General features: G+C 43.0%; 1 protein-coding gene across 2 annotated transcripts; it reads right to left on the reverse strand.

Moving 5' to 3' along the window:
- Nucleotides 1-821: 821 nt before the first annotated feature.
- exoc3l1 (exocyst complex component 3-like 1) lies at nucleotides 822-20,100 on the reverse strand. 2 transcript variants are annotated; one of them, XM_037768076.1, is made up of 15 exons: nucleotides 19,838-20,100; nucleotides 14,971-15,146; nucleotides 14,577-14,796; nucleotides 14,190-14,402; nucleotides 12,228-12,424; nucleotides 11,899-12,117; nucleotides 11,713-11,783; nucleotides 10,830-10,947; nucleotides 10,311-10,436; nucleotides 9,344-9,444; nucleotides 9,126-9,242; nucleotides 6,152-6,422; nucleotides 4,836-4,991; nucleotides 4,253-4,386; nucleotides 822-3,154 (listed from the first exon to the last, which is right to left on the reverse strand). In XM_037768076.1, exons 1-15 carry the CDS (start codon nucleotides 19,878-19,880, stop codon nucleotides 2,968-2,970), a joined length of 2,349 nt encoding a protein of 782 aa, XP_037624004.1. In that variant the 5' UTR covers nucleotides 19,881-20,100; the 3' UTR covers nucleotides 822-2,967. The 2 variants fall into 2 exon arrangements, with proteins under 2 accessions (XP_037624004.1, XP_037624003.1); XM_037768075.1 differs by lacking the exon at nucleotides 19,838-20,100 and adding an exon at nucleotides 18,434-19,081.
- Between the last annotated feature and the right edge of the window lie 864 nt (nucleotides 20,101-20,964).

Below are 20,964 nucleotides of genomic sequence, written 5' to 3' on the forward strand. Positions count from 1 at the left end.
TTACAATATATTTCAAATATTAAAGACATTGTACACCAGAATAATATGTACTGTGATTAAGTGATAATACTTAGTGTTGTCTGTATTAATATAATTTAGTAAAATAGAAATATTATTTATTTATTATTAGTACTTGATGTGGTAGCATATTTATATAGTAGCCTTTAGTATGATAAATTACAGTATAGCATGAGGTATAGATGATAAGGTGCACTGTAATAGCAGTGACATTACATTGCACAGAACAAAAATGCCCAAGTTTATTTTTTTAACTGTAAAATGTCCTGTTCAGTAATTTCAGCATCTTGGTCACAATGTTATTTCGTAATGTAATATACGTAATGTACTGTTAGACATTAAATATGACAATAGAATACATATACTGTTGTATGGCACTTTTTAGGCGGACATTTTACTGGCTTGCTGCTGGGCCCTGACGTTGAAAGGACAACTGACTTTCACTTCTTGCAATATCCGTTATTTGCTAGGCGTACTAAGGGCAAGATTTATCCCATGATGCATTTGGTCGAGTCTGTTGACGAATCAGTTCACTTTTACACTGAATGGGGTGAGTCAAAATATTGATACATTTCATCACTTTTTCCTGTATAAAATATTTTTGTTGTGACCATCATCACCAAAATTATGCAAAAACATGGTCTAGTTTTGTTCTACATCGGGTAGGAGTATCTGAAAAACTAAAACCCTTTTGAGGATTTGTGCCTGTATACCAATAACTATGAACCACAGCAAGGGAATTATCCTTTGAAATAACAAAAGGAAACAGTATTCAAAAGGAAATGGCAGAAAATGAATACATGTCCTTGTTCAAAGAATTTAATGTGTTTTTATGAAATGTGCTTTAATATATATATGTACAGTATTCCTGTTTTAATGTATCCCTATGTATTAAACTGGCACATTTACAGATATATCTACTAATGTGCACTGCCCCTGTAACTTAAAACTGCATAAATAAATAAATACATTTCATTTCACACCACTGATTCCTAAGTTCAGCGCAAAATAAACATTGCATCATATACACAAATTGATTTGCCAATTCAAAATCCAATTGTTTGTTTCTTCAGCAGGAACGGTCAAGCTTTACAATGGAATACATTCAGAAAGAAGATATACAAGTAGACCTTGAATATCTCACAGGCTGCAGGAGGATTTTGCTCTTGTATTGCTGTCTGACAGTGTTTTTAATTATTGATCAGGATTCAGAAAGGTGTCACAAGTTCCTGATTAATTATCCCCAATATTGTGCTATTGTGTTGTGTGATGGACGTCACTTAACGTGTCAGTTGACCCGAGTCAGAAAAAACAATGTTTCAGCAGTAATATGTAGCCACGTGAATATTTTTGGTTTCGAGATATCTGCCTCCAAAAATGACTGCTGCCTCCCAAATACAGCCGAGGTGGAAGGAATTTTGCTGATGGCATTCAAAGCATTTGTTCAGTAGGACGTACTGTCATTGAAATCTGTTAACGGTGAACAGAGAATTGACCCTTTAAAGCTGCAGCATCCATTTGACAGCATCAAGTCGGCACACACAGAGAGGGATGGTGTGCAGTTTACTGACGTCATGTACATATCAGGATTTCTGAGTGATAAAGAGACTGTTTCTAAGCAATTGTGCTTGTTGTTAAAAGCAGCTTACTGCAGCTTTAATGTTCAAGTCCGGTTAAATCTGTAGAATGAATCGCTGAGACACAAGTTGTGACAGAGTAGAAGATATTGTTTTACCTTGTAACCAGTCTAGCTATGTGTGTGGCTCATCAATTCAAAATGTACCAAAAATGAGTTTCAACTAAAGTTAGACCGCTCCATCCATTTTTCCATTTGGCCTTTGTATTCCTTGCGGAACATAGGCCATTGATGAACAGTGTTCCATCCTTGTCTGTCTTGGGCCATCTTCTCCAGTTGTTTCCATGTCAGTCCCTTCTTTTTGAACTCTTGTTGCGGGCTCCTTCTCCAGGTGTTTTTTGTGGGTCTTCTGAGGGGAAGACCCACAAATGTGGGTTCCATGTCAGTGCTTGCTTGGTTATTGCCGTCTTGCTTCTTAGAGTGTGTCCAATCCAGCTCCACTTTCTCCTTTTTTTAGCTGTACTTCTACTGTCTCTTGTTTGGTGCGTGCCCACAGGTTGATGTTGCTGATGGTGGTTGGCCAGTAGATCCCAAGGCTGCGACAGTGATTAGTGAATGTCTGCAGCTTGTTGATGATGTTAGTGGTGGTCGTCCAGATTTTTGATCCATACAGCAGTGCTGTTTTAACGTTGGAGTTGAAGATTTTGAGCTTGGTCTTTCGTGAAATATTTTTGGATTTCCAGATTTTGTTCAGTATGTTGATTTGAATGCTGTTCTTGCTTTTCCGATTCTTGATTTTATGTCCTCCTCTGTTCCACCATCCACATCCTAGATATGTGAATTTGTCGACATCTTCCAGTGGCTGGTCCCCGACTGTTATAGGATTCATGCTTTTGTTGCTGATCCGCATAATTTAGTTTTTTGGTCCATTTATTTTGAGTCCAAGCTTAGCTGCTGTTTTTTTCCAGCAGCTGGGACTGGTTTTGTTGATGGGTTAGTTAAGCGAGGTCCAGAAAATCACCAGCTCAAATCTCTTGTAAATGGTAGATGAAGGAAATGAAAAGGTGTCAATGTCCCCTAGCTCAGTCCATATTAAGGAGCCCTTGAGCAAGGCCCTGAACCCTCAATCTACTTCAGTGGAAAAAAGAAGACAGTGATGGTGGCACTGGGCAACTCCCAATATGAATGATGTGTTTAACGAGAGGCAGAGTTGAACACAGGCTGGCCATCCATCACCAGAACTAGAAACTCAGCAGGAACAGTCTGTTAACAATGAGCTATACGGGCACCTGGCTTGATGATCTGTCTGAGAACCAGATCTACCTGTATTTTTATGGCCAAAGTCTGAGTTCAGGCCACATTTTCAGTCCCTGTCATGCACACTTGGCAGTGGGCAGACAGAAGGCCATAGTGGAGTGAGGAACCAGGATGTCAGTGAAGATGGGCCGGTATCCTGCAGGGAGAGGGGGGGCGCTCTGCTCCAGCAAGTCCAGCACAGCCCCTCTGATGTCCCTGGAGACATCACCACGGATGTCCAGCAGTACAGACACGTGCTCTTCGCTGAGGGAACAGCAAAAAAAAAAACAGTGTTTTTAAATGGTAGATAATAATGTTGGCACAAAACTCTTAAAAATATCCTTTTTTCTGAACAACACCGTTAGTAATAAATCATTTTGCTATGAGGATCTTGCTTGATTTTAATGGATACTATGGTAGACCTGAGACCTGCAGCCGCTATCCCGACCGACTTTACTGTCTTTGGAATCACATAAATTGGGTATAACTGTAAAGCTGAGACTCTTGTGGATCCAATGAGCCCAACTGTATTCATGTGTGATGATGTTAGTCCCCATAGTAGCCATTTCATTGATTTTTCAGAGATTTTTTAAACTTAACCTCAGTGTATAAATGACCTGTGGTGACCTCTAGGATAATCACAGCCTCATGAAACTTTACAGCCACAAACTAAAGACCTAGAGCATTCAGAGGATGGATGGCTTTACTAGGTAGACTGACAATAAGGGGGTTTCTGAGCAGTTTACACAACAGAAGTGCTCGCCATCCAATCACCAAAAAATGCAATTCTTGCAGAAATCCCCAAATCTCAAAAGTTTTTGACACCAAATCACAGCATGGCTTTTTCTATGGTATTCCTCAAGGTCTTGGTGTCTTAATGTGGTATTTTTGAGGGTTATTGATCATTTTTTATCAATTTTCAAGTGACAGAAAATGGATACATTTTGCACCATATCTGTGTAACAAATGGTATCAACCCAAAAATTGCTGCAACAGTGTATAAGTGAGCATGGGAATGGCTGTCATATACTTTGATCATAATGTTCTAAACCCTTATACACTTTTTTAATTAATTTTAAATAATTAATTAATTCATGAATTCATTAATGAATTCATTCTTATTTCTGATTTATGACTAGAACAAATGCTGATCTGCATCTCAAATTGATCTTCAGGTTCCCAGCTTTCTGATGATGTACACCACTTCTATGTGACATCTACTGTTGACCTGCTATCTCCCCCTAAAGACCCCCTGTAGCCCCCCCCAAAAAAGACAAAAACGGGTCTACTGTGGGTCTCACAGGGTTAACAACAACACTACTATTAGCAGGGAGGGCTAAAGAGCAGGTGAGGTCAGATTACCTTATGTCGGGGTATTTGGCTGCGAGTCCAGAAACTTCCAAAGTGAGCATGCCGGGGTCTTTCAGTCGGATGAAGTCAGCCATGACGGGTAGTAAGGCCAAAGGATTCACTTCAGGTACTGACCCTTCCCCTTCCTGCAGACAGGTAAACATATGAGTTTGATGGATATGGGAACAGAAATAAATACCTTTGACTAAAGCTGTTATTGGCTAATAGTTTGTGGAAATGTTTTAATATACATATATTATATTAGTTATAAAACCCAGTGTTTTATGCATGCTACCAGCTGTTAAAGCCGTCACGGGACGATAAAACTCTCCATAAAAATACAGGATGCTAGGACTACTTCTACAGCTATGACTTCTGGTACTAAAGTAGCATAAAAAGATAAATCATTTGTGTACATTAAAGTGTATTCTAGTCATAATTTTGCCATAAAATCTGTTATGTTGCCTCTCTTAGACAACTGCTGCAGCATTCATAACTTTTACAAAATATGTCTAACCCACATGACACTGCTAAGTGCTGAAGTGCATTAATGAACTTTTTTGAATCATGACAGCAAGAGTCAGTTCCTCCTCACCAGGCCATGGAGGATTTCTCTAAACTGCTGGTCGTCCTGGACCATCTGCTGGGCGAGCAGCCTCCTCTCCTCGCCGCTGCGACACACCAGCCTCTTCTGCATCAGAGCCCTGACGTACTCCACCACCATCAGCCACTGGGCCTCCTCCTGCAGACGCTGCATGTTGACCACACATACAAGGTTCAGAGCAATGAAAGGACAGGTCTTCTACAAGCAGAGTCAAGCAGCTCCAGTATAGATGTTTGGCTACAAAATGTTATGTTGCACAATGTGTTTTGGAGATATACCTCTCTTAGGGCTGTCAAAGTTAACGTGATAATAACACGTTAACGCAAATTTGTTAATTTGTTTCTTAATGCATTAACGCAAATTGCAATTTTTAGGTTGTAGCGGGCTCAGATACTGGTATCATATAAAACTAGAAAACCTAAGGAATCCATTGGTACCAACCATGTCGTGAAGGAGGTTAAATAACGCTCCAAACTGGTATTGCCATTTTCAAAGGGGTCCCTTGACCTCTGACCTCAAGATATGTGAATGAAAATGGGTTCTATGGGTACCCACGAGTCTCCCCTTTACAGACATGCCCACTTTATGATAATAACATGCAGTTTGGGGCAAGTCATAGTCAAGTCAGCACACTGACACACTGACAGCTGTTGTTGCCTGTTGGGCTGCAGTTTGCCATGTTATGATTTGAACATATTTGTTATGCTAAATGCAGTACCTGTGAGGGTTTCTGGACAATATTTGTCATTATTATGTGTTGAAAACTGTGTGATTAATTTGCGATTAACTATGGACAATCACGTGATTAATTGTGATTAAATATTTGAATCGATTGACAGGCCTAATATCTGCTCAAAATTCAAGAACTATTGGTTCACCTTCTAAAAAGGATTTTAGCTGACCCTGGGCCATAAGCAAATATGGGCAAAAGTTTTGAGTTTATGATTAGTCATACGATACATTCCTGGTTTTGATAAATATTCATATATTTGGACTGTATGGATGGGCATATTTGGATATTTGTTTCTTTGAGGTATCCAAGAAATCTTATACCACATAATGTACATTAATATACATATTTAGACACACGCATCCCAAACATGGGAAAAAGTTTTGGGGTAAATACAAACACTAGCATGGCATGAGACCTCCTCCCTTTGTTTCACGCCTTTTAAACCGATAAAAAAACTAAAAACTATAGTTTTTCAGCTCCACCCACTGGGTCAAAGCACCACTGAGACACACTGAGTCTGTATAACTAAAACAGCATCTCTACAGTGGGGACAGAATCCGAGCCAAGTTGTGACCTGTCTGCAGGGGGGTCGGACACGGCCGTACAAATCCAGGTGATGCTCCAGTACGCGGCAGAGTTTGGGGGTGGGGTCTCCCTGGACCATCCAGGGTCGGGTCAGCAGGCCTGGGAGATAAGGCTTAAGGTCCAGCAGGAGCTGATCCATCACCAGGCGACATGCCCGTCTCACCGCTCGGTCCAGAGCTGCCAGTGGGTTGGGAGGAGTTCGAGAAAACTGTCCCGCCGACCGGGACGACTGCTGCTGCTGCAGGCTCTCTGTGGACTTTCTGTATGGAACACAAAGGACACCGTGGATTTTATTTAGACAATTCTTGTAATGTGCCGCACCACCTAGATCAGGCAGGTCATTAGAGCTGTTGGGCTGGAGGTACTTTACCAACAACCAATAACTTGTATGCACATTTGAAAACAAATTGATTAAATGGTGACGTTGTTAAACTGATACTGATGCTGACCTCCCCATCTCTGACCACAAAGTCATCCTGTTTGAAGTCTACGCCCCCCTATCTAAAATAAAAGAGCAACGGACCATCTCCTTCAGAAACATCAAGCATATCAACCCCACAGATCTCATCACCCTTATTAACTCCTCCCCCATCCTCCTCCCCTGCTGAACTGGTGAATCATTACAGCAACTGTCTCTCCTCTTCCCTGGATACCCTGGCTCCCCTGAAAACCCGCACAGTCTCCTTCACCCACACCGCTCCCTGGTACACCGCTGACCTCCGCCATCTCAAAACCACCGGCCGTCAACTAGAGCGGTTATACAAAAAGACTGGACTTTCAGTGCACATCCAACTCTACGCAGAACACCTACAACGTTACAAGACTGCTCTCTCCACCGCCAAATCCTCCTACTACTCCAACCTCATCAGTACCGGTCAAGGTAACACCAGAACCCTCTTTTCAACAGTAAACCACCTTCTTCAGCCTCCAAGAACCCTCCCCCCAAATACCTCCACTGATCACTGCACTGCCTTTCTGCAATTCTTTGAAAACAAAATCAACACCATCCACCAACAGCTGGCCTCATCCTGCACCTCCCCATGTGACCCACCCTGGATGGCAACCTCCTGCCAACCACTCATCAGCACCCTCTCTAACTTCACACCAACAATGGAATTAACCATCACTGAGCTCATCCATAAAGCCAAACCCACTACCTGTCAGCTCGATCCCCTCCCCACCATCCTCGTCAAAGCCTGTCTGCCCTCCATCTCCCCCATGATCACAAGAATCATCAACTCCTCCCTCACCACCGGTATTGTATCCCCCACCCTCAAAACTACTGCAATTACACCCACCCTCAAAAAACCCGGTGCTGACCCAGCTGATCTGAACCACTACAGGGCCATCTTCAACCTCACCTCCATCTCCAAAACCCTTGAGAGAGTGGTCGCCGCCCGACTTCAGTCCCACCTCAACTCAAACAACCTCCATGAACCCTTTCAATCTGGTTTCCGCCCCAAACACAGTACTGAAACAGCCCTGGTCAAAATCACCAACGACCTCCTCCATGCAGCTGACTCTGGACTGCTCACCATCCTCATCCTCCTCGATCTCACTGCTGCCTTTGACACCATCTCCCACCCACTACTCATCAAACGTCTGACTGATATTGGTATCACTGGTGTTGCACTCACATGGATCTCCTCATACCTCACCGACAGACAACAATTTGTAAAACTGGGCAATCACAGGTCAAGGTGTTCCGCTGTTTCACTGGGTGTCCCCCAGGGGTCAGTATTGGGTCCACTCCTATTTATCATTTACCTCCTTCCCCTTGGCACCATCCTCCGTCATCACAATGTCCTTTTCCACTGTTATGCCGACGACACACAGGTCTACATTTCAACTACACCCACTGCTGCCCTGCCACCCACCTCCCTCACCACCTGCCTACAACACATCAGGAGCTGGATGAGCAGGAACTTTTTAAAACTCAACAGCAATAAAACCAAGGCCCTGCTCATCGGCTTCAAAAACAACATCTCCAAATCTCAACACACCACTGCTCAAAACATCACCATTGATGGCTTCTCAGTACCGTTCTCCACCCATGTCAAGAGCCTTGGGGTCACCCTGGACAGCACCCTCTCCTTTACATCCCACATAAAAAACGTCACCCGGACTGCTTTCTTCCACCTCCGCAACATCTCCAGACTCTGCCCATCCCTGTCCCACTCCAGCACTGAAATCCTGGTTCACGCATTTGTCACATCCCGGATCGACTACTGCAATGCTGTCCTCTCTGGCATTCCCATCAAACTACTCAACTCCAAATCATTCAGAACTCTGCTGCCCGTATCATCACCCGCACCAAATCCTCCGACCACATCACCCCCATCCTCATCCAACTGCACTGGCACCCTGTTAAATCCCGGATCGACTACAAAAACCTTCTGCTCACCTACAAAGCCCTCCACAACCTTGCCCCCACTTACCTCACAGACCTCCTTCAGGAGTACACCCCCTCCCGTTCCCTCCGCTCATCATCAGCCGGACTTCTGACCACCCCCACCTCTCGCCTCAGCACCATGGGAGCTAGGGCATTCAGCTGCACTGCTCCCAGGCTATGGAACTCACTCCCCCCACACATCCGGCAGTCTGACAATATCACATCATTCAAATCCCTCCTCAAAACCCACCTGTTTAAACTGGCCTACTCTCTCTAGTACTCATCAGCACCCATCCTATGTGTCTGTACAAATATGTCTCTGTCATGTCCAGTTTGTTTTTTCTGTCTATGTTTAAACTGATCCTTGTAAGGTGTCCTTGGGTGTCCAGAAAGGCGCCACTAAATAAAATGTATTATTATAGGGGGCAGAGGGAAGTAGTCTTTTACAACTGCATGTGATGTGATAAACCTACAAGTTTGTTCCAAAGTTACAAACATTTGTGTAGTAAAGCTTTGAAAGCTTTGAAAGCTTTGAAAGCGGCCATTCACCACCACTCTGCTATGATCTCACTTGAGGATGATGCAGTTGCTGATGGAGGCCAGCAGATAGTGGAGGTAGAACTTGCTTTTGTTGTTGCTCGGATCCCTGCGATGCTCCTTCCCAAATTCCACCAACGCTTCTCGAAACCTGTGATGTGAAGGGATGGAAGTGTATGAAAGGGTGACAGTGAAGACTAGCCCAAGCCTGTTTGATATACTGAAAATAAAATGGCTTGCATGAACGCACACCTGTTTAGGAGGTTCTCCATCTCATACAGTCCCATCTGTATGGTCTGATCTCTTAGGGACTGTCCGATCATCAGAGCCACCCGCGCATTCTCCTCCAGCATCTACCACAGTTCCACAAAGAAACAAAGCAAATCCACAGTATAGTAGGACACACCAGTGTGGTGTTAGGCAGGTTATATGATACTATGATGCTGAAAGGTGATTACAGTGAGCTTTTAATGACATAACAAACAGAGGCTTGAGCGAGTGAACACATCTTGGCCACCTTCTTCATTCTTTTGGTCACTACCTACACCTTGTAACCAGAGATGACTCCAAAGCACTTTAGTGCACACTGGAGGAGGTCATGCTCTAATAAAGTCAAAAGGACCATATCATCAGCAAACAGCAGAGATGCCACCCATCACTAAACTGGACACTCTCCAGACCTTGTCTGAGCCTTGAGATACTGCGCACAAATTAATTAAAGTGACAGTAGGCAGTATACTTTTGGCATCATTGGGCAAAAAATCCTTAATAGCCTTTCAGCATATTTTAAGAAAACTAGACTTCTGCACCTCCACATGGCTCTGTTTTCAGGCTTTAAAAAAATCTATTCTATTCTATTGGTTGTGCTCCGGCTGGTGGGCGGTGCTTGGTATTTTCTCAACAGATCTCAAAATGGCTGCCGTGTCACAAACTTTCTCATGTTACAGCTAAACAGTACACTACAAGATGATTCTGAAAACATCTGAGGAGAGAAATAGGCATTACAGTAACAGAATATTGATTCATATTTGATCAGCGCTGCCTAGTTTGACCATTTGGTCGGAGTTCAGAGTGATTGACAGCCGGCTCTCATAGACGGCAGCTGGACGGCAGACTCCAGATCAGCTCTAATTGGTTGATTTCCTCCGGTCTGTGAAATCTTGCTGATGCCATTAGGAGCACCGGTTGTATTTATTGTGTATTTGTATGGCACGTTTACCTGTGTGATGATACCGGGCAGGCTGGTTTGATAGAAACCTTCATGGTCTGTATCTGGCTCCTGGTCTCTCTGCCAGTCCTGCAGCTCCACCTGTAGGGCTTTGTGCATCCACTCTGATACACTCTTCTATAACAGCAACAACATGGACACACACATTGAATATACTCAGTATAAAAACACAGATACCATCGTGTTCCTCTACATGTGACTCTTTTATATGGTTCTTAACCACTTTCAATTTCCATATTACCAATTTTTCCAGATATGAATTGAAATTATTTTCAATAATAGGTAATCAACATGTCCCTTTCAAAAAGATAATAAATATCCATCAAAATGTTTGAATATGTAATATAATGGATGTCTGACACAAAATGTGTAGTTCTATGTACATCCAGACCGCATAATTCAGTTTCCAAACCTGCATACTAAAATGACCTAAACTACAGTATGTAGGGACCCGAGGATACCCGTCACAATTTCTGTATCTTAAAAAAATAAATGTTGTGGTCGACTCACCCGAACACTCTGCACATATTTGTTCTGCAGCTGCTCCAGTCCCTCGGTGGAGATGAGAGGTCCCAGTTCTACTTTCTCCATTTCGGTCACCAGCTCTGGATGACCCATCATGTCTGGGCTGCCAAATCAAGACTGTCAGACTCTGAGCTTTTTCTTTTTTTCCCCATAGATTTTTTTCATTGGAAAGTGGTATTGTGCAAATGACAAATACGAAGTACAAATCTGTGTTCCAAAATGTATTTCCTCCTTTTTCTGGTGTGTTAAAACAGAGAAATAAAACTACACCTTCCTCTAACCCTCTAAACCCTATAACTATGGCTGTCAATCGATTACAATATTTAATCATTTAGCATAAAAAATATGCTCAAATCATAACATGGTAAACTCAAGCCCAACGCATGATTGTCCATAGTTAATCGTAACTAATCCCAAATAATTAGTGGGCAAATATGCTTGCTTTATGCAAATGTATATATTTATTATTGGATACCAATTAACAACACAAAACAATGACAAATATTGTCCAGAAACCCTCACAGGTACTGCATTTAGCATAAAAAATATGCTCAAATCATAACATGGCAAACTGCAGCCCAACAGGCAACAACAGCTGTCAGTGTGTCAGTGTGCTGACTTGACTATGACTTGCCCCAAACTGCATGTGATTATCATAAAGTTGGCATGTCTGTAAAGGGGAGACTCGTGGGTACCCATAGAACCCATTTTCATTCACATATCTGGAGGTCAGAGGTCAATGGAAGCTAGCATGATGTAATGTCATAGTACATGGTTTAAAACACAAACCATTCTTAAAGCACAAAGAACCCCACAGACAGAAAGACAAAGAATAAAATACAGAATCTGAGCAGGTGGTGAACCTCACCTGTTGTAGTTGTGTAACACCCAGTTGAGCACAGCGAAGATTTCGCCACTCTCCAGGTCCCAGCTGCTAACCTAGGCCACAAGCATCACTTACACGTGTATAATGAGGTTGTCACCAGTTTGAAAATAGTTGATTCCATATTATGATAAATCTACAAAATTGGTTAATTTCTCTCACATCACTGACCTGTGCCAGGTGAGCATGTAAACAGCGGTGGCTGGCCCTCAGGTAGGCTCCCGTTAGCCGGTAGTGCGGCGGGACGCAGTGCTCCAACAGGTGGCGTACAGTGGCCAGGTCAGCCATGATACCGTGCTGGAGAGCAGAGAGGTGGCCTGCTAGACCCGGACCACGCGTGTGCAGGTAGGAAACACTGCGAAAGCGTGCTGAAACCGCCTCTTCTAGTACCTGAAAGGAAGGTAATGTGAGAAAGGACAGACTGTAACATACAATTACAAATTTAAAAAGGAGAAACTTGGTAAAAAAAAAGTGTTTTGTTTGTGTCAGCAAGTGCTGACCTGGAAGAAGCATGCTCTCCAGCAGCGAGGTCGTCCTGGGGGCAGGGGCCTGCTGCCTCTGGTCCCCCCCCTCTCCTCCAGTAAAGCTTGGTCCAGGGCCTCCTCCCGCTCCACTATCCTCACCGCTGATACAAATGGTGTGGGGTTTTGTCGGGCCAGAGCCAGAGCACTGCTCACCACCGCCCACAGCTCCTTACCTGCAGAAACAGTGTGGATGTTGAGAATGGAGAAACTATGTGCTTTTAGAAAGTGTAGTGCCATCAAAATGTCTTAATTAGTTTAATAAGTATAATCAGAAAGAGGTCATTGGTGTGTGAAGTGATTTTGGTGGTACTACACTGCATAATAATGAAGTTATTGAATATTTTTCCCATTAAAAATTCACCAAAATTATGCTAAATCATATTTTTCCAAACTAAATGTTGTAGTACAACCATGAGGAGATCATTGATGTGTGAAGTAATTTTGATGATACCACACTGTACAACAGTGAAGTTATTGAATATTTTTATAGCATCTCCTTTCGGCGTTGCACTTTGTAGACAGTCCCTGACCACTCGTCTCACAGCCGGCTGCACATAGAGACCGATGTTATGTGTCCAGCTCGGAGGATGACTGGTTGTGATTAAGATGTGGTTAACAAAGTTTCTGTTATGAGTTATTGATCCAGGAAGTTTGAATCTGTCAATATCTTTCCAACTTTACCGAAGTCAATGACTTCACTGTCAGGAATGACTGGAGGAAGTGCACTATGAAGTAATTTGTTCTAACTGGAGGGAAGTACTAGTAGTAGTAGTAGTTACTAACTGGAGGGAACGACTTACTTACTTGAGGGAACGACTTACTAACTTTAGGGAACGACTTACTAACTTGAGGGAACGACTTACTAACTTGAGGGAACGAGTTACTAGCTTGAGGGAACGAGTTACTAACTTGAGGGAACGAACTACTAACTTGAGGGAACGACTTACTAACTTCAGGGAACGACTTACTAACTTGAGGGAACGACTTACTAACTTGAGGGAACGAGTTACTAGCTTGAGGGAACGACTTACTAATTTGGGGGAACGAGTTACTAACCTGAGGGAACGACTTACTAACTTGAGGGAACGACCTACTAACTTGAGTGAACGTCTTACTAACTTGAGGGAACGGCTTACTAACTTGAGGGAACGACTTACTAATTTGGGGGAACGAGTTACTAACTTGAGGGAACGACTTACTAACTTGAGGGAACGACCTACTAACTTTAGGGAACGACTTACTAACTTGAGGGAACGAGTTACTAACTTGAGGGAACGACCTACTAACTTGAGGGAACGACTTACTAATTTGGGGGAACGAGTTACTAACTTGAGGGAACGACTTACTAACTTGAGGGAACGACCTACTAACTTAAGTGAACAGCTTACTAACTTGAGTGAACGACTTACTAACTTGAGGGAACGAGTTACTAACTTGAGGGAACGACTTACTAACTTGAGGGAACGGCTTACTAACTTGAGTGAATGACTTACTAACTTGAGGGAACGGCTTACTAACTTGAGTGAACGACTTACTAACTTGAGGGAACGGCTTACTAACTTGAGGGAACGAGTTCATAAAATGTTCTCCTAGTGGTCTAGGGGGGCTCCGTAAATTACAATATGCTGAAAGGTTATTATGGAATTTTTGCCCAATGATGCCAAAATATTGTATCCTACTGAAGCTTTAATACAAACAGCCGTACGTGAACTAGGCCGTAATGAATTACAGTCTATAATGAGTAAAATTCTGATTTAAATAAGGGAATGTCTAAACCAAAAACTAAGAAAACAAAACTGAACAAACATTCAGTGTCAGCTTTAAGTGTTTGATAGTTTTCAATACCTGAAACTTTAGAGATGTTTTGGTCAGAACAAAAAATGACTGAGAATCAACACTGAGTCTTTGTCTACCCCTGTGTCTATAGGATCTCCTTACCCAGGGCGTCCACCAGCTGCCCGACACCAGAGAAATATTTCGCCACTAGTTCCTGGTCTTCTGTGCTGAGTGCACTTCCTGCCATCCCAGCAGCCCCGTGGAGCTGCCAGAGGATGTCGTCCTGCCAGCGCTCCAGATCCATCAGCCGGGCGTGGGCCTCCAGAAGTCGCCGGGACTCCACTAGACGCTCAGTCTCCAACACCATGCTACGCACTGCACAGGGCAAGGAAGGGGAGGAGGGAGGGAGAACTTTAATTCCTCAAACTGTCAACAACTTATGCAATAACCTCTAGCTGCTAGAGAGTATGATCACAGTAGGATGCTCTATGTTATAATCATTCACTGAATTCATCATGATTGAATGAATGACTTTGTACGGCATCTCACCAGAGTAAAGTCGTGGCAGGTTGCTGACAGCAGCGAGGAGCTGACAGTGGCTGACAGACACTTCTCTCAGCCTCTCCAGAGGCTTCACTCCCTCTGCGTTTCCATCTGATTCCAGTCCTGCTTTCTTCAAAACGTGTGACACCTCCTTCAGCTCGGCCCTGGCCTCCCGGAGCTGCTCCAGACCCCAGCCGACCCCCTCCAGGTATGACTGGACCATGGACTGGAAGGAGAGCAGCAGTAACATGCAGCAGCACAGTGCTTACTATTGATCCCCACTGGTGACTAATGGCAACAATTTCCTCTAAAGCGCACAGCTGCAACCATTTATGATTTAATAAACCGAGGTCACATTGTATCATATTGTGAATGTGTTCATGTGTGTCTGTGATGTCACCTTGAGTCTGGTGTGTATGGAGGCAGTCCTCTGACTCTCTCTCTTCCTGTACTGGCTCAGTCGCTCCAGATGCTCAGGCCGACAGAAAACACCTGACGCCCACTTCAGGGCCGCGCCGCGGGCCAAAGAGTCCGCCCTCTCCACCTCTGGCCATACCTTAGCCACTGGCACCGTGTCTGACAGAAAAATAGACCAAATGTGATGGAAGAATAACATTTATGTTTAAAAATATATGCAACTGCACCACCCAGGGGCCCTCAAATATTTGATGTTACAGACTGCACAGAGGCAGATGGCCTCCCACTCAGAGCCTGGTTCTGCCCAAGGTCTCTACAATGGATGTATTAAGAGAACTGGATACAGCGTTAGAGGCGAGCTCCCGTTCGTTTCTATGAGAGTTGCTCAGTGGCGCATGAAGCCAAAATGGCTCGACTGCCGAGTGATAAAGTACATGGATCATCCGATCTTCTGCATCCATTGGGCCCATAGAGCAGGCGCAGTAGCGTTTCCTTTAACTCCGCCTCCCAGCCCTCGCTCCAGCGTAGGTCTGGGTCTCATCTACATGAACGGAGGAAGGAGAATAACTCTGTATTCATCTATTAGTGCATTTTACTACTTTTAGGACCTAATGATTTAAATAAGGACTAGTCAAGTGTTCGTAATGGGAAGTTGATTTACCTCAATATAAATTATCAGCTGAGTTACCGACGTCTCTTTCCCAATGTAAGTCTATGGGAAAAAGTCTTTTTGGGCCCAATGGCATCACGTGACGGACAAGGAAGTTGTAGTACTGCCGTTTGGCCACTACGAAAATTTGCATCAAATCCTGGCGTTCTTTCTGGGGGCTTGCTTGGTCAGACTTGTGTAGACTGAACAGCCTGATCCCACCGAGAACAACAAATATACAACCCTCTGCAACAATGTTCCGTCTGATAATCAACTAGTGATCCCTTCACACTATGATACACAAGCTACTCTTGGTTCTTGCAATCCAGCAGTGCTTTATTGCGGAGGAAACAAAGCCCACCTGACTAACGGCATAAAAAATGCATACACTTTTTATGAAATAAAACAATACGCCAGTGGGAAAGAGCATATGGGATATTTCACGCTGTAAATGCTATATATTTATGGTGTGTGTGACTATAGGTTATGGTGTCATCTATTAACTAAATTGATCATGAGACCAGATACTTCAGGATTTGGGTGGCTTACCACCTCAGCTAACAATTTTCTGAAGGAAACCATATTTGATCAAAATTGGGCAGCCGTGGTCCCAAGTGGATGAGTACTTTTATAAAAATCTCAAACTGTATAAGCAGAAGAAGAGGAAACTGAGACTTTTGCAACCGGGCCACGTCCTTTCCAATGACAGAAAAGCTTGAATTGGCCCAATTATCTGCCAAATGAGGTCTAACTTACTCACCAGTGTCATTATTTCTGTCTCCACAGCAGCTCTGCATCCAATAAATGTTTGGAGAAATAAAATTCAGTGTGGTGTGATATGGTTTGTTCCCAGCTGGGAAGTTCTCTGTCAATAGCAATTATGTATTGCATTATTTAATGTGTTTCCCATTAACCAGCTCAAGAAAAGGAAACCCTGATTTTGTTATAGCTCTCAATATTGTCCCCCAATGTCCTCCCAGCTCTCCCACGCTTTCACCGTTCACTGTTGAGCTACCAACCATAAAAAAGAGATAGTGGTGAGCATGCTGAGCAGCAGCAGTATTGATGTGTAGGGAATAGGATATGCTGTACAGTCTGAGTTAAACATTTCTCTGCACCCTAAAGGAGAGGATCTTTTTATAGCAGAGAGAACTGAGGCTCTGTTGTCAATTGGCAAGTCATACACTTATCTCCCGATTCGATACTATCACGATACTTGGGAGCCCATTCAATATGTATAGCGATTTTTAAGTATTGCGATTCTACAAGTATTGCAATTCTATATTACGATTTATTGAGATTTAAAAAAAAAAAATGTAACACTAGACCATGGGAAAAAGTTAAATCATACACTTCTAGGGACTTTTACTTCGGAAAATATCTAAATTAATACATTAAAAATGTTTGATTTTCTGCATGTATGTAATCAGAGATGTCCTGAAGTCAAATATATCAGTCATTGTCAGGAATCATTGATTACAATTTTTCCAGCAACCCAAAAATCTAAGAATAAAGACATTTCCCTCACAAATTAGTGGTATTTTCTTTTTAATTTATAAGGGGCATGTAATGTTTTATACTTCTGATGAATATAATCCAATCAATCTGATTTCCATATATGTATTTTGTATATACAGTTACCTTTGTTAACACCTTATTTTGAAAACTGGACGTAGTCCCACATGTATACTTCCGCTAACTTCTCCAAGGTCATCTCTAGCTCTCCCGTCAGCTCTGTTCTCTTTATACATCCATGGTCAGCTCCATCGAGGCCATTTGAATGCATTTAACATAAATGTCAGTATATGGCTGCTCTACAGTTGTAGCGTCGGCCCATTTGACCACGGAGATGAGAGTGACGGCCGGCTCGACCGCACGTTACCACAATACCATAACGTTTCCTGTCCGTGACAGAGTTAGCATGCAGCTTTAGCCGTGATGTCTAGCTCTGCTTTTCCTGCAATGTGTGAAACCCAAAGTGTTTCCATACTTTACTGGATGTGTAGTGTTTACCGCGCTGGATTTAACATGTGAGGGTGCAGGTCGTATCCCGATGGATCCTCTGCTGTTTTCTACTACCTCGTTGCGGCCAGCTGCGGTTTGTTTTGGTTGACGGATACGGAACAGATATGATGCCATGTTACTCAGACTACAACAACAAATTAAGCATATATATCGATTCTGGCATTAAAAAATCAATTTCAGAATCATACAAAAAAATCGCGATACATAGGTGAATCGATTTTTTTCTTCTCACCCCTAGTAAGCAGGATATCATTTCTCATCAGTTAGTCAGCTAGACAGGCAGCCGTGTAGCCATCAGAGTCAGGTCATAATACTTCCATTTGATTTACACATCCTAACTGGTCTTAATTGAATAATGTACTGGTTAGTGACTCAGCAGAGAGTAATGTGCTGTGCTAGGTCATCACCATTGAGCAGTCGTTCTGGGAAAGCTTAGTTGAATTAAGATAGCAAAAATTATAGATTAACCATGCATCACTAAAAGTTGAGGTTTTTGGTCCTCGTAAGTATAGCCATTCATGACTCTGTGTTTTGTGTGTCGATGTTTGGATGCCTCAAATACACCAACAGGACTGTCTCTGTCTCAGAGGAGGTCATGGGACACTCTGCTATCTAATACCAACACAAAATCTGAGTGCTGAAAGGTCATCATCAGCAACTCTGCAAAACAATAAACCATAGAGCTCACATCCAGGAAAGTGATGAGTCATGTATGCTGCAACAGCACAGTCAAAAACACAAGTGCACAGAGGACAATACCGCAGTTACTCACTGATCATCGCACAATAATGCTGAGGTAATGGCAGGTTGGTATGGAAACCAGCAGACTCTCTGCTCATCATGGCACATGGTGGAGAATTACAGCTGGTCTCATGGCCGACCTACTCCCGATAGGCCTAAGCATAAAATGCTATCCAGTTTTTTATGCAGATACTCAGTGTCTTTAAAGGGGCACTCCTCTGATTTTACATGTTAATGTCAATTTACTAGTCACAGGAACACAAAAGATGCTATTGAGTTACATTATGGAAAGTGTAGGATTCACGTTTTTGGGAGTTTGACCTACACTAGTCTAAAAGGCAGGATATCTTGACTTCTGCTGCACTGATTTTTGACCATTCTTCTGTTCATCTGTCTCTCCAAAATTCCCCAACTTCCTGGAAGTGCAATACTAAAATGTTAGACTGTCCCTTTTGGCTATTTTCATTAAAAACATGAAAAAATAAATAAAAGAACATGTACTCATCTTCATTCTTGTCAGGGTAGAAAAATATTTGAAATGGCTTTGACATTCAAACTTCATTCTTGACCTCAAAACCAGCAGAAAATCTTAGTAGCTGTTGTGGAGCTTTTCCAGCAAATGGCATGATTTCCAAACCCAGTGGTCATGGAATATTTGTTTTCAAAGCAAGTCCTTCAAGTGTACATAAAAAATGGACATTAAAGTGGGGGGAGGCAGAATGTTTTTGGCATCATTGGGCAAAAATTCCATAATAACCTTTCAGCATATTGTAATTCAAGTGTTTTGAGAGAAAACTAGACCTCTGCACCTCCTCATGGCTCTGTTTACAGGCTTTAGAAAATCTAGCCTGTGACGGGAGACTTTGACCAATCACAGGTCATTTCATTGAGAGAGAGCGTTCCTATTGGCTGTGCCCCGGCTGGTGGGCGGTGCTTGGTATTTCCTCAACAGATCTCAACATGGCTGCACAAACTTTCTCATTTTACAGATAAACAGTACACTACAAGATGATTGACAGCTCCAGAACAACTACTAAATGGACCTTGTGGTGATAACTGTTTTATAAACTTTTGGACCATCAGAGGACATAAACGTCTTCAGACTCTGATGAATGTGTGGTGTTGGTAGCTCCTGAATGTAAAACTCAAGACTATATGGTCCGATCACAGCTTGCTGTGTTCAGGGAGGAACCTTCATCACACTAAGGCTGGGTGACACTGACTGGCAAATGTTCCAGGGCTGGCCCACAAATCAATGCATCACTCCAAAACCTAATCCTGAGAGTTCATTCATTTATCTCATAGACATGCAACACTGGAGCCGAGCACAGCTTTGTTTAGTCTCTAGCTATTGAGAGGGTTTAGAAGAAGTGGGTGTTGGCTTTTTAGCAGTGTTGTCAACAGGCAAACAGTGTGTGTCTGTGCATCCAGTTACCTTCTGGTTTGTCCCCACCATTCTTCTGATCCCCTGCAGACATCGAAGTTCAGTTTTCAGCTTCCAGTCCACCCGACGAGTCTCCTTTTCCCCCGAGGGCCGGCACTGAGGGAACCCAGGGTGCAACGCTGGCAGAGGAGGGTGAAGAAAGACACATGTAAGACAGAGAAGAAGAAGGAGGAGAACGTGTGGAGGAGAGAGGGCACATATCCATTCTACTGACGGCTTTCCTCTTCTCCCTCACACACACTCTCTCTCTCTCCCAGACACATCCTCTGCTGAGAGGAGGGCAGGAAAGGGAGGGAGCTTGGGGGGAGGAGAGGGAAGAGAATAATGCTGGGGGGGGGGAGGTTGAGAGGAGAAAGGGGCAGGGATAGGGAGGCTATGGGGAGATGTGCTGTATTCAGGATCCTGTAGAGAAGATGGTAAATACTATTAGAGTTTTCTGATTTCAAAGCTTTTTCAGCCACATTGTCTTCATCAGGTGATAAAGATTGTTATGAAATATTAACTGCTACTGAGCTTGCAAGTCAACAGAGCCATCTCCATGACAACTGAGCAAACTCATACCACTCATGAAGGCCATGTGATGCGGTTTAAAGCTCTGGAGAGAGCTAGTAAGTGGACCTTGAGTTGGGATTGTTTTGTCAAAAACTACAATTCAAAAATCAAGACTGAACTGCATGCTTAACGATGTCGATTTTTTGGATTATATACTACATATTGAATAGTGTGACATTTTGGGAAATACTTGCTTTTCCGCTTTTATTGCAGAGAGTTAGATGAGAAGATCGATACCGTATGATAAATATGAAGTTATAGGCTACTGCTAGCAGCCAGTTAGCACAAAGAATGAGAACCAAGGGAAATAACTAGTCTGACTCTGCCTAGCATCAGCTCGCCATTTAACATGTTATATCTGGTTTGTATGATTTGTACAAAAACCAAAGTGTCAAAACATCACGTTTTACATGTTACCATGTGTCTACACGTGGTGTCTCAATACTGTAGCATCGAAATAGCTTAAACACATAAGCATTAAATTAAAATAGTTTACATTTTCAAGTGATTATGATATTTTGTCCCACATTAAAAGCAGCATATGAGAGAGAGAGAGACCAGAGGAA

The sequence above is a fragment of the Sebastes umbrosus genome, chromosome 4, assembly GCF_015220745.1.
Source record: "Sebastes umbrosus isolate fSebUmb1 chromosome 4, fSebUmb1.pri, whole genome shotgun sequence".
Classification (NCBI taxonomy): domain Eukaryota; kingdom Metazoa; phylum Chordata; class Actinopteri; order Perciformes; family Sebastidae; genus Sebastes; species Sebastes umbrosus.